At 43.9% G+C, this 25,030-nt stretch overlaps 1 protein-coding gene across 1 annotated transcript; it reads right to left on the bottom strand.

Moving 5' to 3' along the window:
- Window positions 1-4,935: 4,935 nt before the first annotated feature.
- LOC146189427 (uncharacterized) lies at window positions 4,936-24,567 on the bottom strand. The gene is made up of 7 exons (XM_084603262.1): window positions 24,437-24,567; window positions 23,714-23,807; window positions 18,565-18,710; window positions 17,544-17,591; window positions 13,924-13,959; window positions 8,648-8,780; window positions 4,936-5,135 (listed from the first exon to the last, which is right to left on the bottom strand). The coding sequence occupies exons 1-7, from the start codon at window positions 24,482-24,484 to the stop codon at window positions 5,125-5,127; spliced, it is 516 nt and encodes a 171-aa protein (XP_084459388.1). The 5' UTR covers window positions 24,485-24,567; the 3' UTR covers window positions 4,936-5,124.
- Between the last annotated feature and the right edge of the window lie 463 nt (window positions 24,568-25,030).

Below are 25,030 nucleotides of genomic sequence, written 5' to 3'. Positions count from 1 at the left end.
TTGGCCTCTGTTTTTGCTCGTTGTTACAAACTATCCTGCAAAAGCAGCCCTATAGGAAGCGCAGTGTCTGCTGTAAGCAAAGAACTAAAGGCTGCTGAACGCAAGTATGCAGGTTCAATTCTAGTCGCGTGGCCGCTTTTCGATGGAGGCAAAAATCGTTTCTCCCATTTGCTGCGCGAAGTCAGTTAAAGAACCCCTCATGGTCTAGATTTCCCAAGATGTCCACAAAGGTATCCCTCATGGCCTGTGTCGCGTTGGTGTGTTAATCACTATAAGACAAAAAAAAAAAAACGCCGAATTGTGCAGACATATTACCTGTGCTATTGGGCCCATTTTACTCTGATCAATTTACTATTGTGTCTGTAGGATTAAAGTTGTACCCTGTTGGGATCACAATCTATTTTTGAATTGGTTATGTACCACTCAAGTGCAGCTCGTCATCTCAGCATATATCTTCTTGGCAACTCCTAATATTAGTCGACAAGTAAATATTATTTGTGTGCATGTGGTTCTGGTTGTGCACATTTTTCACAGGTGTGTTTTATATCTGGTTGCAGGCCGTCATTCTAACGTCACTATTCTCACTATTCAAAGAATGGATTGTTAAACTGTGGCAAAAGATATGAGTGATATCCGAACAACTTGTCTTGTGTCCTCCCGATATCGGCTGATCCTTTTCTAAAAATGGGCTGCATTGGAACTGCATGTCTATGGTTCTGCTGACATCGGCCATGCTGTTTTTAAAAAAACCGATGATGATGGACCAAGTTGTCCCCCACTGTTTTAAGTATCATGTTAAAAACCTGGCTATGACTGGCTAAAAAATAAATATTGTGGAATAATTATTCAGATTAAAACAGGGTTCCACATTTCTGCATCTAGAAGCCATTTCACAACATTTTTGTGACTACGGTATTTGTGGCGAATTGCATTCAAACTCATTCACAGCATCCCTGTAGCCGCCGAGCTTCGGTTCTGCCGTCCACTTATTGTTGTACAGCTGGTATTCATATGCTTCTTTAATATATTACACTGATACCTGAGTAAAGCGCGCAAGTCGTCCGTATGCCAAATCGCAAAGAAATAATTTTAAAACATGCAATGATTAATGTGTGTTTTTGCATGCTACTTTCAGCAAAATTTGTATTACAATTTTAGGCCTACAAGACTATTAACCCAGACTAAAATGCATAATGGACTGCAATTTTGCGCTGCTAGTGGTCTATATATCTTAATAGCGTATGATTGATAAATGAATTGACGTTTGGAACAACGCGTTCTGCGCACGCAGTACACGACATCAGCAGTCAGTCGGCCGATTGATAGTGACTTAATTTAGCGTTCTACTTTGCTCAAGCTACAGAGGGAGTTATGTTAACTGCTTCCATTCACGCAATCCGCGTATGCATGCAATCCGCGTATGCATGCAATCCGCGCACGGACAATAAATAGTACAGTGGCGATCAATATGAAGGTGATCGCTCGAGCGACGACCAAGGCAAGGAGTAGCGCCCCGTTACGTTATCACCCCCTGTGGCAAGGGGAACATCAGAGTAGCTTCCCTCTCTCTTTTCGCTGTTCCTTGAGCTGCTGTCACTCCCTTCTAGCAAGTCCCAATTTTTTGTTTTTGTTTTACACGTCATCAGACAGATACGCACGTGTCGTATTCCTGTGAGGACGCCCGGTGACATTTGTTTTCCCTATGCATTACTAGTCCGGCGCATGTGGGCCGTAGAAACAGTGACAGGGTTATAACAACCTGTGACGGCAGAAAAACCCGCCCTTGTTATATCGGTAAAAATGAAAATAAATGATATACAATGCAGATATACCGAAGCCCAGAGAACAAACACAGGAAAAAGGTGACGAGGTAGTCATAGGGGTGACGGCTGTAGCCCGGAAGAGCCTATGAGGGAAACAAGACAACGCAATCTTCATCGTCGTAGTTCCGATATCGGCCGCTATGCAGCTCGAAAGGCCCGCTGGTCGCGCGATCACCTTCGTATTGATCGCAACTGTACATCGGATCAGTGACGTGATAAAATTCCAGAATACGCAGTATGTAACAATTATATTCCTACGTTTTTTTTCTTGATGAGGTATTTCCTCCCTTCCCTGCCGACGGCGGAAGTGTCGCAACACTGAGGTCATCTAACGCGGCTGCTATCAGCAAAGAGCAAAATGGCATTATGGTTCTTGGGGAGCTAACGCGTGGCCCCGTCTTCATAAAAGGGATATAATGGTGTCTCTTCTTCTTCTGTGTGACACCGCCAGCTTTGTCACCATAATTCCGCTGGTCTGGAACGGCCGTTATCCACAAGGAAAGTTGAAAACGTGGGCATCCATAGCGCAATATTATTCTTACAAAAAAGCAGTCGACTGCTGGCTGGTGTGCATAGCCACTGTAGCTGAAAATCATCTTCCGACCAACGACTTTTCGGGTAGCCAGAACATTATCCGAAATATGATGGAGAGCACATATACACTTAGCCATTATTTAGCTAGTGATTATTTCGCTTCTCCCGCTGTGTAATATTGTTGAGGGGCATTCCGGTGTCTTCGGTAATCCTCCATGACATTGTGATTCTATTATTCATTTCGCGCTCTCTCTAATGCTTATTACCCAATGTTGCCGTATGGCGAAAGAGCTGTGAACATGAAACACGGATCTGTGGACACCTGAGCCGCGCCGTAAGGGAAGAGAGGAACGTGGGAGTGAAAGTGGGAAGAGATAAAGGGGAGTCATAGTGGGGAGTTACGTAGTAATTTCGACCACCTGGGGATCTTTAGCGTGCGCTGATATCGCACAGCACATGGACGCCACTTCGTTTCGCCTCCATCGAAACGCAGCCGCCGTTGTCGGGTTCGAACCCGGGAACTCCGGCACAGTAGACGGGCGTCTTACCACTGCACCACCCCGGCGGGGCCCAAATGTTATACAAATCTCATATTGTGCCGTCAAATTAGCATAAAATATATGGTATGATTTATGATCATAAGTAATATTTTATGAGGTGTGTTGCTGTTCAGTGGGGGGCGGATTGCTCTTGCTATACCGAGAGCACTCTGTCATGTGAGAAGTCATATATGATTTGAACTAACCACTTTATCTGCGGTGGTTGACTGTGCCAAGCTGAAGTTTGGATTTATTCCAGCCTATGTTTGAAGGCAGCAAATATGGAACTATGTCAGAACCTTTATTAGAGAAAAGTTGACATAACCTGCAGCGAGATGGCGCCTTGTTTGTCGCTAGCAGACAAGGAGTGCTATGACTCCCAACCAGTGACCCTGTCTTTATTACTGAGAGAGAGAAAGAGAGAGAGATAGAGAGAGAGAGAGAATAAACTTTAATTGTTTAACGGAATAGCGCGGGTGTTTTCCTCAGTCCAGGATACCATTGGCCTGGGCTGTCTCGCGGGCCCTGGTGAACAGGCTGCGCTGCTCAGAGAGACCCGTGTGGGCCAGCTCTGCCTCCCACTCCGCTTGGCTGAGTGCTCGAGCTTTATATTTCTGCAATTGCTCTTCGCAGTTCCATATCATGTGAAGGATGTCCGAGACTTCACCGCATGCAGTGTTGTGCCATTTTTGAATTTTTCGGGCCAGATTTTTTGTGGTACTTTGCTAGGTTTGGGAATGTCCTAGCGTGTATGTTCCTCCAGGTCTTTGTGTGGTCTTTGCTGAGGTCTTTGTGTGGTTCTGCGTATCGTTTTCTTTCTAATTTGAAGTATTGTATCAGTTCCCCGTATCTGAGAGGGGTTGAAGGATCTGGAGCAGCTGGCGTAGGTGCCCGGAAAGCATGCCCTCGGGCTATCTTGTCGGCAGCCTCGTTGCCGTCGATTCCCTCGTGTGCCGGTATCCACAGGATTGTGTGCTTCATGTTGCCCGTGTATTTTTCCTGCTCCATGATATCGTAAATCTCGCTGTATGAGTTTTTTTGGAGGGGGAATGCAATAAGCTTGTGGTTTACACCGTTTCAGTACGCGTGAAAGAACACTAGGTGGCCGAAATCAGAGCGACCCTCAACTACGCTGTCTGTATCAGCACATGCTGGTTTGGGACTTACACTACATATACCGTACCTAACTTCTTAATTCTTTCGTTCTCACGTACCATAATGCTGTTGTACCTTCCTCCTTTGGTTTCCTTGCTTGTGCTCTTCCCTATGGGCGTACTTTCGTCCTCCCCTGTGCTCGCTCCCTCGATCTCGTTGGCTTAAAAGCCAATCTTGTAGCGCTATCCATAAACGAGCACTTAGAAGCTGGACTGTTTAAATTCTAGAAGACGACCGCCGAAACAAAGACAGCATGCGTTTCCGGAAGCAACATATATTTGAAATACGTATAAAATGTGCTTCCTTTTTCGGCCCTATGAACTGGAGCTTCATGTTGGCTTGAAGTTTTCAGGCGTGCATACATATTACTACGTTTCCCATATTGTTTCGAGCTGTGCCTTGAAATGGAAGTGTCGTCTACGCGACGTTACAGCTGTCTATGGCGATTCCATATTTTGGAATTGTATAACATCCATATGTAACCGCGAAGAATTGCCTGCCGAATGCACCTTTTTGCATACCTAATTCGTTTTACTTGTTTGACCCATTATATTTAATACTTCAGTTAAATAATAGTATCAGGTAGAGAATGTGTACAGACGAGATTAGCTCACGTGACCTTGGTGCTATCAATTGTCTTCCCAATCTTGCTCAAATGACATTCAAATGCTGCCTTGATATGACTCCTAAGCACTCATTTTTTGCTTCTAGGTCAGATGTTTTCTTTACTATACGTGTGCATCTCATTTGAGGCTTAGATTAAATCTTTAGTGAAAGTTGCTGTTCCTGCTCAGTCTTGGTTTTGGTTTTTCTCTATGCTCATTTCTTTATGCATAGGTTTATGGAGAAAGTGGAAGAACAAGAAAATGAAGTCAGTGGCTGATCCCATCACTTTTATTGCTGGTATATTAAAAGAAACGAAACATTTGAAGTAAGTTAGACGTCCACAGTCACGTAGGGTCTTCTTGATTCCAAACGACGAGGAAATGCATGGTATAAGCGAATTTACCACGAAGCTGCCAAGGCAGATACATCTAGTTCTGCATACCCAGCTTGGCATGAACTGTATTTTATTAGCCTGAACCTGAAAAAAGAAATGCAGAGCAAGATTGTTGTTATCCATATCTTTTGCGTATCCTTCGAAATGTGTCTGTTGCTTTGCCCACCTTTCCAAGATAGAAAGACACTTGAGCCCACAATCTTAATTATTCAGTTTCCTAACTGAATTCAAGTTTGGTGTAACTGGACTTCAGTTCGTTTTCAGCAGTAATTTCTTTTATTTTAGAAATATCACGCGTTTTCCCCTAGACAACAACTTTCAGCTACCATAAGTATGCATGAACTGCGGTAGACAGACAGCTGCATTTGCAGCCATTAACCATTGGGAGAGCCTACTGCTCGCCGTTAAATGCTCACCGTCTCTCATTTCATTCAAACTGTCGTTACGTTCTTTCACTTGGACTCAAATCTTTCGCCTTGGTTCCACACACCCTCTTTATGTTTTTAACATTGAACACCTTTTTTATGTATTTACTTGCTGTGTTATTATTAATGTTTTATATACCTTCTTTCCAATTTTAGTTCGGTTATTATTCTTCTTTTGGTGCATATGGTGTCTATTCTTGTCAATGCTAATTACTAACCTGATGCCCTTTCGCGCAGGAGGTTCCACCATAGCTTACCGCTTCGGGACCCCGTAACATGTAATTTTTGCGTTGTGTTGTTTTACTGGCAATTAAAACTTGAAACTTGCATCGAAGAGGTAAAATAGTTTTGGTGCTTTGTCATTACATCACCAACTACCACCAACTGCCACCATCTCTCGGCTGCTGATAGTGACTACTGCGCATTTGAATACGAATGTGACGCTTTGTAGACAAAGAACGCTTGAGCATGCGATCAGATTATGCTCGAAGATCTTGACACTGATGTCGCACACTTTCAAAAGACTGCACAGTCTGATTTGTGAAGTGAGGCTTACGCTGGAGGCACGAACAATAGACCGTCAACGGAAATCAGCGGAGAGCGCGAATCATTTGAAATTTCCAAAGTAATTTTATTGCATTAGCAATACTGCGCCAGGTTTCAGCCTGTCGCGTAGTCCCGGGAAGGACCACGTTTGACCTTGAGCCGCAAGCACGCCGAACACGGCTTTAACCAAGCCGTGTGAACGTGCCTTAGTGGCCCATAGGGGTAACGTAAAGGCTAGGGTCCTAACAGGCTGATTCTGACAAGCGTCCCATGTGAAACGAGAGACCCGTGTGTTGATAACGCAATTCAGCCCGGTTTGACCAGAGCTAAATCGCAGCCATTTTTTTTTATCAGCAGTGCCGACAGCCCAGCGAACAAAGAGAGCTAGTCAACATTTTTGCGCTGGTATTTTTGTTTGATGATAAAGTGGTGTCAATATTTATTCCCAAATTTTATTGATATATACTGAGTGCTGCCTTCATTTCTTTTGTGTTGAGCTTCCTGTGTAGGACATTGTCAATTTGCGCGTATTGGTTTCTTTTTTGTTTCTTGAGGAGGACTAATGATGGAATGTACCCTACTTTGAATGATAACCACATATTTAGGTTAAAGGGGCTGTTTGGCTTCGAACGAAACTTTTACAACACAGCAAATGACGCTAAACTAAATCTACATCATTTCAATTAACCTTCTTCATACCAAAAAAAAAAAGACTGTGATGCGATTAGTGCTTTCATTTGATAAAGATTTGCCCAGCTGGGTCCCGCCGCCAGAAACAGCTAGAACCTGAACAGGAAGTAATTTTCATTACTAACGTCACAAACTAAGTGAGTAGCGGGAAAAACATAATGCTTCAATTCGATTTCTAACTAAAATGCGTTTGTTTGCTGGTGAGAAAACATGATAGGCTGCACAATGAGCCAAAAACAATATTTTATTTTATCACTGTGAAAAAGAGTGCGAGGAGGGAGTCATTAGCCTTTAAAGCAGTTTGAAATGCTTGACAAATGTGCTGAGGAACTGAACGTCTAAATATGCATCGCCCAGTAGCCACTATGGCGTCTTAGATTCCATTGATAGACACAAGGCTGCTAATTCGCTTTTTTCCCCCCTATGCATGAAAGGCGTGGGCAAGATTTTCTGAAATCATGATAGTTAAAAAAAATTCTTCATTAATTTTTTGCTCCCAGAAATGAGGGATCCTCTGGTAATTTGGTGAGTTTTGCGTAATGGTGCGAAGTGACTAATCTCTGGGTACTACCACGTGAAAAACCTTCCTCTGTTTCCTTGTGCAGCAGCTGTGCGTGGACTGCAATAGCAACTGTAAAACAGCTGAACATCAACGTGTTCTCGAGGCAACGGCAAATCCAGCAGTGTAGTGCGGCCAATAAAAAAGAGCAGATATTTATTTGGTGAAAAATATGTGCCTCATTTCAGCCAACTGCACAAAGATTGACGAGGGCGCCTGTCCAACACCCCTTTCGCATGTTATAAGAAGCTAAAACAAAACGTTCCGCTTTCTTTGAGTGTGTGACAGTTAGTGATGCATATTTGCCACGAAGAATAAGGGCCCACCTATTTAACAAATAGAGGTGCGGATAACGGGCTATAAAAAATAAGGGTCTCGGTTATGCTCACTGCGCTGCAGAAATGTTTAGAATGCACTCGTGACCGGAAGGAAATTTGTGGAGGGCTAAATGCAAGGATAAAGAAAAATAGCTGCATCTTGCTTTTGCTTAGTCGTGAAACCACTTATCACGTCTATACGACGTACAGGGGGGGTCAAAAGTTACCAGGTCACAGGGTCTGCTGCTGAGCAGTATAGCCAGGCAGCTACCATGGCCCCAAATCTCAAAATACATGTGGAGGGTAGAAGAAGCATTATTCTAACCTCTGAGATAATTTTTATCTTTAATTGGATCTCACGCGTCGGAACATGCTGAGCAGAAGCAAAACTTGTGGCCTGGGAATTTTTGCCCCCCCCCCCCCCCCCCCTCGTACATACAAAGCTTCTTATGAATCTGTTTGTACCGATGAGGGAATAGCAAGAAAATTAAGCAAGAAGTATGAATTGAATACGTTGTTGGTCTGGCCACGCATACAACACCGGCTCAATTAGATGACAATAGTTACTTTCGTTGGGTTATAACACGCAATCTCTAATTTTAAGGTAGTACGGCATTTATCTGTCTGGGTACATTTTCTATGGGGAATAGAAATGAAAGTTGAACCTAACTTGCTGTTGAAGATGTGCAACGGTTTCGAGGGAAGCAACATTTGCTGACAGGAATTCATTATTTTCTGGTCAAGTAGCATACCACTGCATGGGGTGCACATAAGGACACTATTGGCCAGTCTAACACAGTGAACAGCCTAACTTTGTTAAGGTTTTCTTGCCGCAGCTGCATGAAAACACTTGCACGGACTGCAACGTTAAGCGTATTTGATTCAACTAGTTTGCTACACATAGAACTTAGTGTGTAGCCGTAAATCTACTGGTGAACGGAGCAAAAGTTATTACATTGCGTTGAGGCAGGAATCGAAGGCTATATCTACAGTAAAAAAAGACTTTAAAGGTATATTTGTCTTTAAAGACCGTCAACTTGAGATGGACCAATGACTTACATCCGAGAACTATGTTGAGGAAGGGCGACAGAACGTTGGCACCAGGAATCTGTTGTAGAAAGCTGAAGGCGGTGCAGGCAAGTCCATTGAGCGCGGAAGTGGAGGCAGAGCGGGACAGCGCCGTAACAAGGCACTGTGATCCAAGGCACATTGGTGAAAGAAAACAGTGAATTGCGTATTTACTGCATTGTCATATGTGTCCGTTTTTTTTTTGTCGAGGCTGTAAAGCCCTATTGAACGCCTTTCGCAAAACAAACGGAAGGTAAGAAAGTCAAGAGTAAGCGCAGCATTTCAATGCTGTCGCAGCGCGACCAGCCCGGCATGCTTATCGACAACGAATTAGACATGGCCAGTGCGCACAAGAACCTGCGTGTCAAAAGAATGTATATAAGAATGTTTTATCTAAGAGTGTCAGCAGTTAAAAAAGGCTTCTTGTATTCCAATAATAATAATAATAATAATAATAATAATAATAATAATAATAATAATAATAATAATAATAATAATAATAATAATAATAATAATAATAATAATAATAATAATAATCTTTATTTAACGTGCGCAGGAACAACCATGAGGTCTTCGTGCTGCAGCACAAATTTAAAAAAAAAGAAACAAAAATGAAAATGCACAAACATGTTTACACACACAGAGAGAACACAAAAAAAGAAATAAATAATACATGAAGTGAAACTGAGACGAAAAGTATCACGGAAAGTAAGCAGTCAATGAGTAGCATTACTTATATACACAGTGAGAGAATTTTTGAGCACATCAGGAAAGAAAAAAAAAGAACGGTAGATAGAAAAGAAAAAAACAACAGCAAATAACTGACATTGATTATAATAATATAGAAATATACATAGAATAAAATAAACAAAATAATAATAATAAGCATAATAATAATAATAATAATAAATTGGCACACAGGAAAGGAAAGGCGCGGTATCTGCCACACTTGTTTCTGCGGATACCTGAACAGCGCCGTAAGGGAAGGGAGGAATGTGGGGACGTAATAATTGGAACAAAACTATTAGGTCGCTACAGTGAAAATAAATAGCATTTTTTAAATTAAATATCGGTAGGTCTTTATTTGCTGAGTGGAATAAAGTGTACTGTATGCTACCTGCACCAGTTTTCCGCTCATCGAAAATACCATTATGGATGGCTGGATGGCACTTCAGGGATAGGCACCTGTGGTTCATTACTGAGAGTGGAGCTACGAGAGCGCACCACCAAGCGGTGTGCCTTTCTCATGGCCTTCTTTAGGAGTGCCCAGGTGCGATCGGTGAACTGGAGAAGACGATGCATGGTGTGCTGCTTTAGAAGTCTTTGTAACCAAGCTTTTGAAGAGGGCTCACTGCCGTAGACAACTGCAACCAATTGGTGGACGTCGGCAGTTGTGTGGCCTAGTCTGCAACGTTTTGTGATCACTTAAGTAATAAGTTCTATGCTTATTATTTAACATTTAAAGCATAAGGTTTATATTCCCAGCTTTTACGCTGCTAGTAAAGGGTACCCGGGCTGAAAAGTAACGCCCATTTTCATGTCGCATCGGCTGTTCGTGGTTGTCATAGCGACAGGCGCACGCGCCTAAGTGCCCTCCGCATCGCGAAGGCAGGCAGAAGGAACGGGCAAGGCCCTGACTTGATGAGGTGGAGAGGAAGATCGCCTTGCATGATGGGCAAGTACAAGTAAAACTTTGTGCTCCGCTCAAACACACCACACGACATGCGCTGCTCTGTGGTCTGTTTCTTCAGTTTTGTCCCTTTTGCTTTAGCGCTACCTTGTATTTCCCAACATAACATCCTTGCCTTTTCTCCCCCTCCTCCTGCTTCGTAGTTTTTTTTCTCTCTCTCTCTCTCTCTCTCTGCTCCACGATGAATAACCGGCTTCCACTTAAAGATACCAATCGAGAGAAGTCTATAACATGATATTACCCGACGTCCTAGGTTGCTGATGCAGTATTTAGTAGTGTTTTGCATCCATTACATGACTTTCTCTGTCACAGCTCGTTGGAAAATATAAAACATTGTGCTCGACGCATCTGCGCTCGACCGTTAAAGCACGGTCACAGTGGTGAGTCACATAAGCTGCAAAAGGGTGGCCAGCGACCCGTTTGAGGGCGTCACTTACTGATGGATCGCTCGCGACGCTACTTCAAGTCGCCGAACTACTCAGCCCATCCCGCGGTGCCGTCGTCCCGTGGATTTACTTCTGCCATACTTATTTGGTGTAAGTGGCAAGAGTACAGTTCACTTATGTGGCGGTTGCTGCGCGTGAATGCTGTTGCTAGACACTTATGTCACGGAATGAAAATAGTGCTTGCTCACTCGCAGTAGTATTCTTCCGTATGCGTTCGGGGCTCGGGCATGAGACAATATGCATGCCCTAAAACTCTCCGAGAGCGCAACCAGTGACGCATGCACCAGTCCCGTTAACATCTTCGTCAACACAGCTATATTAGTCTACTAAAGGAGCGCTGCTCAATATAATAATCTCTTCCACTAAGCAGATATATTCTTATATGTCCATGCCTGAGTGGAGCCTGGACTGATTGGCCTCCAGCGTGGTAGTATGGTAGTAGGCGTGACAAAAGTACCGGAGAGGAGCGACAGGCGGATATATATGCCCCCTCTGCGGGGCACCCAAAGCAGACTTTCATCACATCCTCTATATGTGGTCTGAGCTCCAGCCACTCCGCAGTTTGCAACTAACAGACATGGTCATGAAATCTCTTTCGGGACCTGTTGATCTCCACCTATGCACCCCATTCCTTAGTCACTCAGTTACGCTTGCGCATATTGGTGAAAGCAGGATTTATGTCTCCACCGGCTGACCTGCTCATAATACAGTAGCTCAGGACGCTATGGTGATTGGTGTGTGTGGGAGATGAGAGGAAGATATTAAGGAATTAGGGATTCAGCAATCACCAAAATGCATGCAGGCGAATGAGGATTAGCAATGGGAGCTCCACATAGGAGCAATAAGGCTGTTGCATCATAGTACCCTTAAAGCCTCGGTCGTTTGAATGTCCCCTGAATTCTCTCCCGAATTATCTTTACGTATCTCTCATGTTGCCACGTATTTTCCGCGTACAAATGCGCTAGCCAGTTGTGCCACCCTGCAGTGCGAGCCAAAGACTTTTAGCTTTCTTTCTTTTCGTCTGCCCACCCTGACATCTGTATATATGCTCTGCGGTAGGCAGCTGTAGAGGTTCCCAACGAGGTTTTCCGCCTTGCTAAAGCGTTCTTTTTGCAGTACTGAAATCGTTAAAGAAGTGAGCACAATACTGCGAGGTTAAGTTTGTGACAGAGGCACGTTCCTGTCAAGGAGGCTGAATTGTCCTATCCCACAGCAAAAACTGTCACAGGACAGGAGTAGGCACATAGCCGTGCATTACAACCGGGAATCTGCGGCGTCTGCAGCAAGACTAACTACAAAGCAACGTTATTAATTGAATAATGCTGTGAGTTGACTGCAGCGCTTTGAAGATCCCACACTCCAGTTGTAGTATAGGGGAGGGAGAATGCGGCTGGTGGCTGACACGGGAAATAACTAACAGTGTTGAGGTCGGAAACTGAGGAAGTTCAACGCGGACGGAAGAATGAGCAGCGAAAGGATGCAAGATTGCCGCCGGGAAATCTAGGCGGGTGATGCAGCGCGGAAGGAGGAAGCACTTCACGATGAAAACGAGGAAGACAGGGTGGACCGCATTGAGGAAGGGTAGGGCTTTGCGATATCAACTCAGTTTAGCAATCACAAAGCTATTTGTTGCTATAAGTGTGTAGATGAGCGTTTGTGAGAAATATTTTCTGCTGAAGGACTACAGTTAAACCGTAAAAACTATCACTCATTAATGTGGAAATCTTAGTTTTGCAAATTTTCATTCAGTTACCTAGAACAATATGATAGATCTTTAACACATAAGCGTACATTCATTCCAAATAAAAATCTGCAATTGAACGACTTCTCCGAAGAGCAGTCTTTGTCAATTTTGCTTTTGTTTCGCTGTTTTAAGAATTTTTTATTGTTTCCAGTTCACGTTTTTTACGTTATGCGCAAGTTCTCGTGAAGGAGACAATTATTACACTTCTAGTGTCAATGGTACGAGTGATGAAATATTGCTGAAACTTGATATAATTATTTTAGACACACCGGAAATATCTAATGAATACTAAATCGCCACTCTTCTGCGTCTAAAATACTGGTAGCGTGAAGAGAAAACTCAGAAACGCAGACACAAACAAGGCTATATTCTACACAGAGCTTGCTCACTTGATGTCCTCAAGCAGAACAAGCAAAGAAGAAAAACGCACAGAACACGCGAAAGGGAAAACAAGACTGCGAAGCAACAGCTCATCCCGGAGCTCTAATGGCAATCAAGCTGGAAATTACAAGGTCATAAACACCTTGGATGCTGCCCGTTAGTTCTTAAAGCTCACCTTTTTCCTGAGTAACTCCTTGCGGGCCTATGGAGTTAATGATTGCAAAACAAAAAGACACCTTGCACTAAATGCAAGCTAGATCACTCAACCCCGTATACACGTGTTACATTATTTGCGACTCTTAGTGCACAAACATTAATAGTTTTCGTCTAAGCTGGCAGAATGGCAAGTATTGCCAACGCGACAGAAAATAATTATTCTGAACGCGCTTATCATAGCACATACGATAAGTTCTAAGGCAATTTCTAGGAACGAATAGAAAAAAAAAAGTTAATGTTGGAGGAACCCGTCTGAAATTTAGAGGTCGCAAAACTGCTTTAAGAAGATAAAGAGCGCTTCTGATTTGTTTGGTTTGTTTTTTGAGGTTTAGCGTCTTAAAGCGACTCAGGCTATGAGTGACACCGTAGCGGAGAGCTCCGGAAATGGTGACCACCTGAGGTTTTTTAACGTCACTGACATCTCACAGCACCCGGGCGACTTGCATTTCACTTTGCTTGCGGTTTTCGTTTTACTTTGCTTTTAGCAGTTGTGAATTCACATTATAGTCTCCTTCTCATTTACTCCATTATTTGCCACTGTTAGACCTTCTAAATCTTTATATTCAGTGATATTTATTACGCTGTTATTTTCTGCTTCTAATATATCCTCAAGTATTTAACGTTACGTAACACACACCCGACGTTTTGAATGCCTGGACACTAAGAAGCCCAGCAGTCGTTTTTTTCCGCAACTGCAGAAATTCTAAACAAGGCCCTATGCTATGCGTAATTATTGTAACTGCGACACTTCAACCTCATAAGCTTGTAAGCAATAAATGGTGATACTCACCGTGAATGTGTTGATCACGTTCATCAGTATTCTATCCTGAAAAGCGAATACGAAAACTGCGTCGCTAAACGCTTCCTAAGCATGCTAGGGCACGTGAAGGGAATAATCGGGCTCGTTTGTTTTTCTCTCTGCCTACTCACAGGCGACGGATGGTCATTTTGGGTGAGGGAAATGGTTTTCAGGAGATATAAATTGGCAAGAACTATGCGTGTTCCATGTTTAGATATCGTGCAATAGGTTAATTTTAGCAAAATAATCAATCAATCAATCAATCAATCAATCAATCAATCAATCAATCAATCAATCAATCAATCAATCAATCAATGAAATTTAATTTGCCAGAAATATCTGGATGGTCATCCTGGGCTAAACGTTGTGCACACAGCTTGACAAAGGCCCAGAGGACCAATACATAGCAGTAGTGAATATAAGAAAAACAAGTCATTTTAGCACAACATGAAAGGTACACAAAGTAGCATAGCATACATATTACAATCGTTTGCAATGAAGAAAAGAGAAAGGAACAACAAACTGGCAGCATATTTACAGTGTTAATGTCACACTATAATACACACTAAAATTAAAACATCATTCCTTTATCTTCAGGGTACGGCCCAGTGATAATCTTTAGATATGGCTTGAATGAGTAACACATATCAATTGTAATGCATGGTTACCACTACCCCTGAACTCAGCAAATGTGAATCGCCGCGAAAGTCAAATACTGACTGTGTGGAGTCACGTCTTCAACTTTAAGTACGCTAGAGTCACTGCTTAAAATGTTTAAACATCTTGCAATTGGCCAGATGGCAGTGACCAGCGTACAGTGGTTGTGCTTTCGAGATAGCAGTCGCTGTATGAAGGGCAAGAGGCCACATTCAGAACTGGGCATGGTCTTACTGACTGGTTTCCGATTGAGAAATGAGTGAGACAAGGCTTCATACTGTCGCCCTGCCTATTTAACCTATATGCTGAGTGCATCATGAAGAAGGCTGATCTGGACAAGTCTTCAGCTGGAGTGAAGATAGCTGGAAAACGTATCAACAACCTTAGATATGCGAATGATGTCACTTTAATGGCAGAAAGTGAAGTGGAACTCAAGAGACTTCTGATGCGCGTAGAAGAGAGTGAGAAGTTTGGGCTTAAACTGAACATTAAAAAGACAAACATTATGGCGTCTTGCCCTATCAAGTCCTGGAGCATCAAGGGACAAGAAGTGGAAGCTGTGACAGATTTTCTCTTCTTGGGTTCCAAGATTACCCCGGAAGGAGACTGCAGCCATGAAATTAGGAGACGCCTGCTACTGGGAAAGAGAGCCGTGGCTAGCCTTGACCGCCTAGTAAAGAGCAGAGACATTACTGCCAACCAAGATCCATATAACTCGTGCTATGGTCTTTCCAGTTGTGATGTATGGGATGCGAGAGTTGGACTGTGAAGAAGGCTGACCGCCGAAGAATTGACGCGTTTGAATTGTGGTGCTGACGGAGACTCTTGAGAGTTCCTTGGACTGCCAGAAGATCAAATCAGTCGAAATTGTCGACCATAAACCCTGACTGCTCATTGGAGGGTCGAATTCTAAAGTTAAAGCTCAGCTACTTTAGTCATCTGATCAGAAGAGAGGAGTCGCTGGAGAAAGATTTGATGTTGGGAAAGGTTGAGGGTCACCAGAGAAGGGGTAGACAGCGAACGCGGTGGTTAAATGACATCCTCGAGGCGCTGCAGATGAAGTTATGTGATGTTAGAAAGATAGTGAGAGACCGGAAAGCGTGGCGTGATATGGTCCATAGTGTCACGAAGAGTCGGACACGACTGAACGACTGAACTGAACGGAACTGATCGTTTTCATGTCAGTCTTCATGTGCTACCGCATCACTACGTTGCTGAGAATTGGCTTTAAGGATGGGAAGACATCGACGTGAAAAGGGCAAAGTAAGGCCACTCAGGTTGCGCTTTGACAATGAACAGGAAATATCTTTAAGCCATCTTATTGAAGATGTTATATTGTCACGTAGTGGCGACAAGGCCGTACACGCCAAAAGAAAACACAGGCGTGATGGTACTGAAATAACTCTTTATTGGGGCTGACTTGCGCCCGCAAAAGAACTAAGCAACTCGGCGGCGGCGATAGCAACAAACGTGCTCGTCGGTCGTCGGACAAAGAATGCTCGTCACACTCGTCAACGCTCAATTTAAAGGCTACACAGAACAATCTAGATAACGTCGCAAACAGCTACCAGCACGGACTGGAACGTTGTGGAAAGACACACGAGTGGCCGGTATCTTCGAGATAGATCTGGTGCATCTTGCGCTACAACTAAACTGATAAAGGTGTGACTCGCGACATCGAGCATTAACAAAGATTATGGAACTGATACGCGATCCAGAATCAGATTGATAAGCCTGTATGCCGGCGGCTGTTAAAAAACAACAAATACAGTTTTGAAGGTTTCGCGGCAATATACATATCATCTCCATAACAACCACAACGCCGTTTGCGCTCGTTGCTAACAGCGTCCGAGAAAGATGGTTTTCAAAACCAACAGATTTCCGCCCCTCTTTAATTTTAGCCTGCAGAATTTAAAAGCGACCGGCATGGTACCTGTCTGCTTCATTGAACTAAATTGTAGCAGCAGCATGGCATGCGATTACAGCTCCACGGAAAACTGCCGGCCGTCAGAGGGCCAAACCGTGTCTGCACATATCAGCGTATGCTCTTCAGCACGGGTTTTGTTTGTTTTTGTGGCAGAGTTAAATTGCTAGCGCTTTTGGACTAGTAATGAATTAGGTCTCTTGAAAGCTGCTTTCAGAAAGAGGTTGGGGATGTCCTAAAGCTCTTTTTATTTTTCTCGCGGCGTACTTATTCTTGCAGGGATAGACAAAGCTTGTGAAAAACTGGCAGGCACAACTTAGTATATGACCGGTTTCGTATCAACGGTGGCATGGGGCTTACAGTTTTCGTCAACATATTGCTGCATAGCTGTTCATTAATAATGAGCTATTGCTGCTTTAAAGGTAGCATTGATCGTATTTCGAGGTTGCATGATACGCTCAGTTTAGCTGCGGGGTAGTGTGCAGAAGTTTAGTGGGCTCGTCTTCAGACCTGAGTCATCCGATCGGTTTGCTATTGAGCATACCCGCATAGATCATGCCACTGCAAAAATAATCAACTTACGAGGGGGAAGGCGGGGTTTTCCTCTGTTTATGATCGTTGTAACCCTGGCTTACAAACGCCTACCTTTCTCGACTTACGCAATGCAACATAAATGACAATAAATAAATGCCACTTGGAAGTTCCTCTTGCACACGTACAGCGCTCTAATGTGGGTAATCCGTACCTAAGCTTTACATTCGAGCAGTATATGATGAAGAATGTTAATGTTTTAAGAACTATTACAGGTGCAAGACAAAAGTAAATGGCACGTGACCAGCTGCGACCTAGGGCTAACTTTAAGCACCTGAAACAATAGCGCTATTTTTACATGTAGCATTTTTCATTCTGACTTCACTGTACTAATAGAAATCATTGCAGCGATATCATATATCAGGGCACCATAGACGCTAATCAACTAGACAAGGCATCATTGCGTAGCATATGAAATTATATAAAAGAGACAACTTACCGAAGCGAGGGTTCCGTTCTGGCAGAGTAGAAGGGTTTGATTGACGCACTGAAAGACCGGCAGAGGGTTTAGTTCAATGGAAGTATGCGTAGGTCCTCTTTAAAGTGACTATACTTCAGAGTGCTGAGTGCCGTTTGTTGATGAGGAAGGAACAGTTTTCTATGCAAACATAGTATTGTAATTTGGGATCACTGCTTTTAGGGAGCAATATTTTATAAACGTGAGTTCCTGAGGCATGTAGTGCGCCATGCCTATCCAGCATGGCTTGAACGGCTCACTATTTCTGAGGAGAACACGTTCCCTGAAAATGAGTGTACGCGTAGGGCATATTTACCATGACCTTCCCGCATACTTCCACGGAAATATTTGGTAGGCATGAGTGCATGCAGCATACATAATATGCTCAACCGGCTGAAATTTATGGTGCGCTGATTTTAAACTCAATGTACTCATAAAAAAGCGATGCAGGCGGATATTTACCATGCCCCTCACCCGTGATATTGAAGGTACAGAGCCTTTAGCTTGGAAAATGTTTCTTACCACGAGAACCCGCATGATGAGCTTCGGCTGATGGAATGAGCTAGCTAGTGCAATCTATTGCAGCCCTCGACTGAGGGCCTTAATTTTCAGCTAATGAATAGCTGTTGACTAGGTAGAGGACAATATGTTTTTTCATCTTCCTCTCTACAATTAAGGTATGGGGAACATTTGATATGACTCTGCCACGTCGGGGTGAGGGGCCGCTTGGTTGAAAAAAAATCTAGGTTTTAAAACTTAATCAATAAGTGGTTTATGATGAAAGTGCATGCTGGTGCGAAGCAGCGACAGTGTTTAAGCGTTAAATGGCTTAGGAAAGCTAATAAAAGTGCCATGATAAATGATGTATAGGGGCCCTGCTTTTTTTGCGCATGCTGTAGGGTAAGTCAACAGTTAAAGAGATTTAGAGCATCCTACGCTAGACTCAATGCACCTGCCAACGGAACCTCAAAAAGATGCGGGAGAAAAATTCAAAGCAACTCACTCTTGATATGCTCAGGGTGTCTGGCAGAGTGAGGGAAATGGGGGCTGAGCAAGTGGAATTTTGACTCAGGAGTGTTTGACACCCAGGCACGTTGGCGACGGCGCAGAGAGTAGTGATCGGAGTATTCGGTGAGTTCAGCATGGAACCTGGGAGGCATTTTTCGCGAAGGTATATTTATTGATTGGCAAGCAACTACTTAAATCGCTGACAATAATATCCTCATGGTCAGCAGAGATATCCTTTTATACTAATTTCCGCGTTAAGAGAACCACGCAGACATGCACTGAACGTTACTATATTTTTTATATTAAATATCGGACGAGAAAAATAAGCGCACTTCTTCAAAGTAGGTTTCTCTCTGCAGGTAAGATAGTGCAAGCTGATTGGTTCCGATGCGGCAGGTCAATGTGCCGACATCAAGTATGTGGCGCCATCTATCGGCATCAAAGTGATCTGGGCATGCGCAGTGAAACGCGCGGTGGCGGATCACGGCAGCGGATCGCGGTGTGCTAAATCTCTCTATTGTGCCAGGAACATTTTGCCATTTTCGCACACGTGCAATTGTTGCTGCATTTGTACTCTTCGTTATACTGGTTGCAGCTAGGGAGCAGGTGCTTAGGCATGACAAAGAAGGCACCTAGGTTTTAGGCTTCCTTCTTACGCCCCCGGTATTCTCAAACGGATGCGGCATTTAAATGCCGACTGCATTCACCTTGCCCGCGTAGCGCACTGATATTGCATTCTCTTTGTTTCACAAACAGATACAGCCCTGGCCTGCAATGCTTCTCAGTCTCCCGCGAATGATCATTCTCGCCTGCTCTCTGTGGCTGCTTAAGCTGAACAGATACCACACCCGCTTCATCGGTACCTCTCGGTACATTATCAGGACGTGATTCCAACCGAATAACACGACTCAACTGAAAATGCGCATTTGAAATCCGAGGTTATGAATACATGTATGTACCAAAAGAGAAACGAAATTTAATGACAAAGTATCTTTTCGAGTGCACTTGAATAAAGCAGATGTCGAGAACTTCCTTACTGCCTCTGTAGTCATCTGTTGGACAACACCGCCTCTAGCTGAGGTTAGCTTTCCGATAAACTGAAAGGTTTTGAGGTTGTTTTTCACTGTACAGGTTTTGCTTGCTACACCTGTCGTGCTTGTGCCTAAAAAATTAGAGGGAGACAGGTTTGGAGTTACCCCTAACCTGCCCTAACTAAGCCGTCTGGTGAGGGCTTTGGGGTGGGCAGCTTAGCCGGTACTGAGTGGAAAAGAGAAAAATAATTAGGCCTGCATAAACATTTCAAGCGAGGGGCACCTTTAAATCAATATGTGATTTTGCAAGCAACAAAGATCGCAAATTTAATAAATGCTCGAATCACGGCGTCCGGTTATTGTCACAATTAGATTGCGATGACCATAGACGTTTTTTTTTTTATGCGACAGTCTTAAGACTCTCTTTAAGGGAAGCCTTAGCGTCGGATTTGTAGCAGTCGGCATTGGGAGCAAAATATGACCAGCATGTATTTGACAGGTGGCAGCTGGTAGGTGCCACGACGATGCAGTGATTGGTCGGCGAGTTGTGTGACATCATAATACCACACGACGTGACCGATTTGGAAGGAGCTAGCTTTGCGCAAAGTGAGATGGGTATGAAACAGGGGCCCTTGGATTCGAAGACATGTCTCTACTCCTAGTTCAAAGACGCATTTTCATTTGGGTTGGTTGAAGCCGGTTTATATATAGGTTTGGTGCTCTTTAATGTAATGCGGTGGCATGCGATTTATTTTAACAGTAGGCCCGAGATAGCAAATAAATATATGAGGAAATATTGATAAGACGAATAGCAAAGGCATATCCGCAGTAGTGGCCCTAGAAGCGGAACTGCAGACTGCAGGCTAGAGCTGTCGCGCCATGGCCTAAAGCTCGAGCTTATGTGCCCTAAAATGCTTTTCCTACCCATCTTTCAGGCAAGATAACGCACACTGGCAGACTCTTCTGAACGCGTGCTATGAAGTGATTTTCTTGGTGATGACAGGAGTCTGATGCGCATAGCAGACGAAATAAGGTGTTTAGTCTCGTTATTCCTCTTTTCTCAGCAAAACAACTCTCGAAATGGTTAAGTACCCTTGATAGCTTTCATGTATAAGAATTATATTTTTCTTAGTAATGGTCTCAGTTATATTCTAATAAAACTCCTCAGTATTAGTTAAAATTAGAAGTGTTAATTTGTAGGACCTGGTATTATGGCTACTTAGAAATGCTAACAAGTATAGCAATTATTGGTAATTCTAATTTGAAGAGCTGTTTAGTAGAGGTACTAAATTATCTTTATTTAGCCCTGCGTGACTGTAATGTAACACGCTCCGAGTGGTGGTTCGAAACAAAGGACCGAATGACCAGTTACGAGGAAGTGATTAAGTGTTACCGCCTAGCCCGATGGACAATGCCACCTCCTCACTCGGCACTTAGTCGGGAGGAGGCGGTCATCCTAAGACAAATGCAAACCGGGTCACTCCTCGCCCCGGCAGTGCTACACGTCCTTGACCCAGACATCTACACGAGTGATATGTGCAGTGTATGTCAAGTGGGTCCGGCGGACCAATGGCACATCATGTGGGACTGTGCCAGGGTCCCGACCGAAGCTGCATCCAGTACATACCCGCCGGAAATTCAAAGGGCTGGGCAAAGTACACATAAGGGCATTCAACTATGGGCCGTCCAGCAGGTCCAGGGTGCGCTCGAAAAGCACAAGCTTCACGGCCTACCGTAAACAGGACAAAATGAGGTAATGCAGAGTAGGGCATAACCTCGGGTCGATGCTTGGCCAGCGTCTAGAAGCATTAAACCCTCGTTTGCCGGCATCTCATTAAAGCTATACATACATACATACATACATACATACATACATACATACATACATACATACATACATACATACATACATACATACATACATACATACATACATACATACATACATACATACATACATACATACATACATACATACATACATACATACATACATACATACATACATACACACATACATACACACATACATACACACACACACACACACACATGCATACACACATGCATACATACATGCATACATACATACATGCATACATACATACATGCATACATACATACATACATACATACATACATACATACATACATACATACATACATACATACATACATACATACATACATACATACATACATACATACATACATACATACATACATGGCTACTTCTACAGTGCGGTGTTAGGAGGTAGCATAAGGAAAAGTAGAAAGGTAGGCTTGAAAATCAATATGCAGAAGACTAAGGTAATGTTAAACAGCCTCGGGAAGGAACAGCAGTTTACATTAGGTAGCGAAATACTGGAAGTAGTAGGCGAATATGTCTACTTAGGACAGGTAGTAACCGCAGATCCGGACCACAAAAAGGAAATAACAAGAGGAATACGATTGGGATGGAGTGCATTTGGCAAGCACTCGCAGATTATGACTAGCAGTTAACCGGTATCGCTCAAGAGGAAAGTATACAACAGTTGCATCTTGCCTGTACTCACCTATGGGGCTGAAACGTGGAGGCTAACCAAGAGAGTTCTACTTAAGTTGAGGACAACCCAGAGGGCTATGGAACGAAAAATGTTAGGGGTAACATTAATAGATACAAAGCGTGCAGAGTGGGTCAGAGAAATAACTCAAGTTACCGACATTCTAGTAGAAATTAAGAAGAAGAAATGGACATGGGCAGGACATGTAGAGCGAAGAGAGGATAACCGATGGTCGCTGAGGGTAACAAATTGGATTCCAAGGGAAGGAAAGCGTAGCAGGGGGCGGCAGAAAGCTAGGTGGGCGGATGAGATTAAGAAGTTCGCAGGGGTCAAGTGGATGCAGCTAGCACAGAACCGGGTTAAGTGGAGATATATGGGAGAGGCCTTCGCCCTGCAGTGGGTATAATCAGGCTGCTGATGATGACGATGATGATGGTGATAAGGACTCTAAGCTATGCGAATGGACAGGGAGCGCTGGACTATCCACTCCCCTGTAATCCGGCATGCCCATCTCCCCATTTAAGTTCCTTGAAAAGGCGGATATGCACAGGCCCCTCGAAAATTTAAGGCGTTGGTTGGAAATCTGTAAGCATCCCCTACCGCTCATCCGTCAAAGTTCACTTGTGAGCACTGGCTTCTCCTCCCGTTGCCAGGCCGCCTGCTTTTGCTTGTTAGACGTGCGGATCAATAGGGTTTTGAGCTAAAACACCCGCCCATGACAGCATTTTTCGCTTCTTTGCTACTGTTTTCTCACCCTTGCTCCCCGCAGCAGAAAAAAAAAAGAAACTTTGAAAATGAGCCAGTGTGGCCTCACAGCATTAAGACTTCCAGTTACTTGTAAATGTGGAAGAATAAGATAAAGTTGCAAAATGTAGTGAGGGTTGCTCGAGGAGAAGGAGGAAGATGAGGAGGAAAGGCAGGGAGGTTAACCAGTAAAAGCAACCGATCTGCTACCCTGCACTGGGGGAAGGGGATGAGTGGATATAAAAGTTCTGAGAGAGGGATAGTTGAAGTTAATACAGTCTCATAACAGACACGCCACTTCAACATCACGTTACAGTCATGTCAGAGCAAACTCATCGAAAGACTATGAGTTGCTCGAGGTACTCTGTTAAAAGGCCAGAAAGCTTCCAATGAATCAGCGTGCAGGTATCGGGGAACTTCATGGCAAGGCTTGCCTATTAGTAGCCATGTACAGGACTACATCGTATGTTTATGAATGTGACAGTCTTCGGCACAGATCTTCGAAACACGGGGTTAGGCTTAGACGTTTATGGAATGAAATAAAAGACGCAGGACTAGAAACTTTTAGCATACAAAAGATGACTTGCATGTATCATGCATTTTTAAATGTTTCTTTGAAATATATGCACCATCCATTTTATATTTCTTATTAATACTTTTGAAAACAAAGTTGATGTGTTCAATTACTCACTAGCGTGAATAGACCCGAAATGCAATATTAAGAGTTTTCTTATACGACTCTATTTGTAGAATTTATAGGTGAGAAGCCAGTGCTAAGTTCAACAACGAGATAGTAAAACATGGAAGAAAGTTTTGAATGTCTTACCCAGATTGAAGGAGCTCAAGGCTAGGGAGAACAGTTGAGAGAAAGCTCTCAAGGCTCCTGAGGGGTTGATAAGGTTGAGAGGGTTGGCCAGGCACTGCGGATTGCGAATGGTCAGTCCTAGTGGTTATAGTTGCTCGGGAAATCATTTATGCGTCGCGCTTTTACAGCGTATTCAAACAAACTTGTACATTTTTCAGCACCTTCATAAGGGAAAACTGAAGCCACGATCGGCGAGCTTTAAATGAAAGAAATACATACAATATAAAGGAAAGACACATGACCTTAGTGTCTCCACCTACAAACATAAACACACGCGCACATGAGCGCGTCTTTAAACTGCATAACGGGTATATTTCGGCAATATCAAGGGAGAAAAGAAAACGTAGAGAAGCGTCACAGAACGGTGAGCAAGACAGCGAATCTTGAATGGAAATAAATGCTGACCGACGACTACAATATTTATAGAGTGAGTTCAGTCAGTGAGACCCTTGAAGAACGTGGGTAAGTGTTCTTGTACCGCAATAAAATTGCTTGCGGAATACATATCAAATAATCTCGGTGATATGAGCTTAGTTGGTACGAATTTCGGATTATACGATTCCTCAAAATCCTCGGCTGTTAAGCACTGTGTGTAATATTGTGTGATATGCAGAACTACGGATGCTGCGGAAACACTTCCACGCCACTGCGAATGATGCGAACATGTGAACGAACCGCGACCACCTTGAGCACTACACGCTTCCTGCACATCGTTGATCTCACGGTCTCCATCCCGCTGTACGCACTGCGAGCATTTCGCGGTGGCGCATGGCCCGCACTTCGCCGCCGTCGCAATCGCTTGTTTCGCTTTACACGCCGCGACAAATTGCGAATTCGGGCGGCCTGCAAATCGTCGATGTCGCGATCGCCAGACGCGCTATGCCCCACAGGCAGTTGGCGGTGGCGGAAGCGATAGTCGCACATTGTTAACTCATGATCACTAGTAGCGCTGCACGCTGAAACAGGTTTCGACGACGCGTGGCCGGCACATCGACGACGTTGCGTTCGCCGTGTGCGCTTTATACGTGCCTCGATAAATTACCGGGCAGGTGTGCATCGTCATTCCACGATTTCTAGTCTCGCTGTACGCACTGGTAGCAGTGGGCGGCGGCGCGCAGACTGCGCATCGTTGACGTCGCAATCGCTTGTTGCTTTGTAAAGCGCCGCGATAATTTCTCGGACGCGCGTGACTCTCAAGCGTGGCCCGCATGGAGCGTTTTTTGCACGCGAAAACGCGTCGCACGCCCGACGCCCGCGCCAGCGTCGACGATTTCACTC

The sequence above is a fragment of the Amblyomma maculatum genome, chromosome 5 (assembly GCF_055883805.1).
Source record: "Amblyomma maculatum isolate TAMU_Amacu chromosome 5, ASM5588380v1, whole genome shotgun sequence".
Classification (NCBI taxonomy): domain Eukaryota; kingdom Metazoa; phylum Arthropoda; class Arachnida; order Ixodida; family Ixodidae; genus Amblyomma; species Amblyomma maculatum.
The sequence above is the reverse complement of the archived record's forward strand: the minus strand, read 5'-3'. Positions and strand labels throughout refer to the sequence as shown.

Coding starts and splice junctions, on each gene's coding strand:
- LOC146189427 (XM_084603262.1), bottom strand. CDS start 24,484: ATGGAGACCGTGAGATCAACGATGTGCAGGAAGCGTGTAGTGCTCAAG. Junction 23,808..24,436: donor GGAAGCGTGTAGTGCTCAAG/GTGGTCGCGGTT, acceptor CGCAATCCGCAG/TGCCTGGCCAACCCTCTCAA. Junction 13,960..17,543: donor AGAACGGAACCCTCGCTTCG/GTAAGTTGTCTC, acceptor TTCGCTTTTCAG/GATAGAATACTGATGAACGT.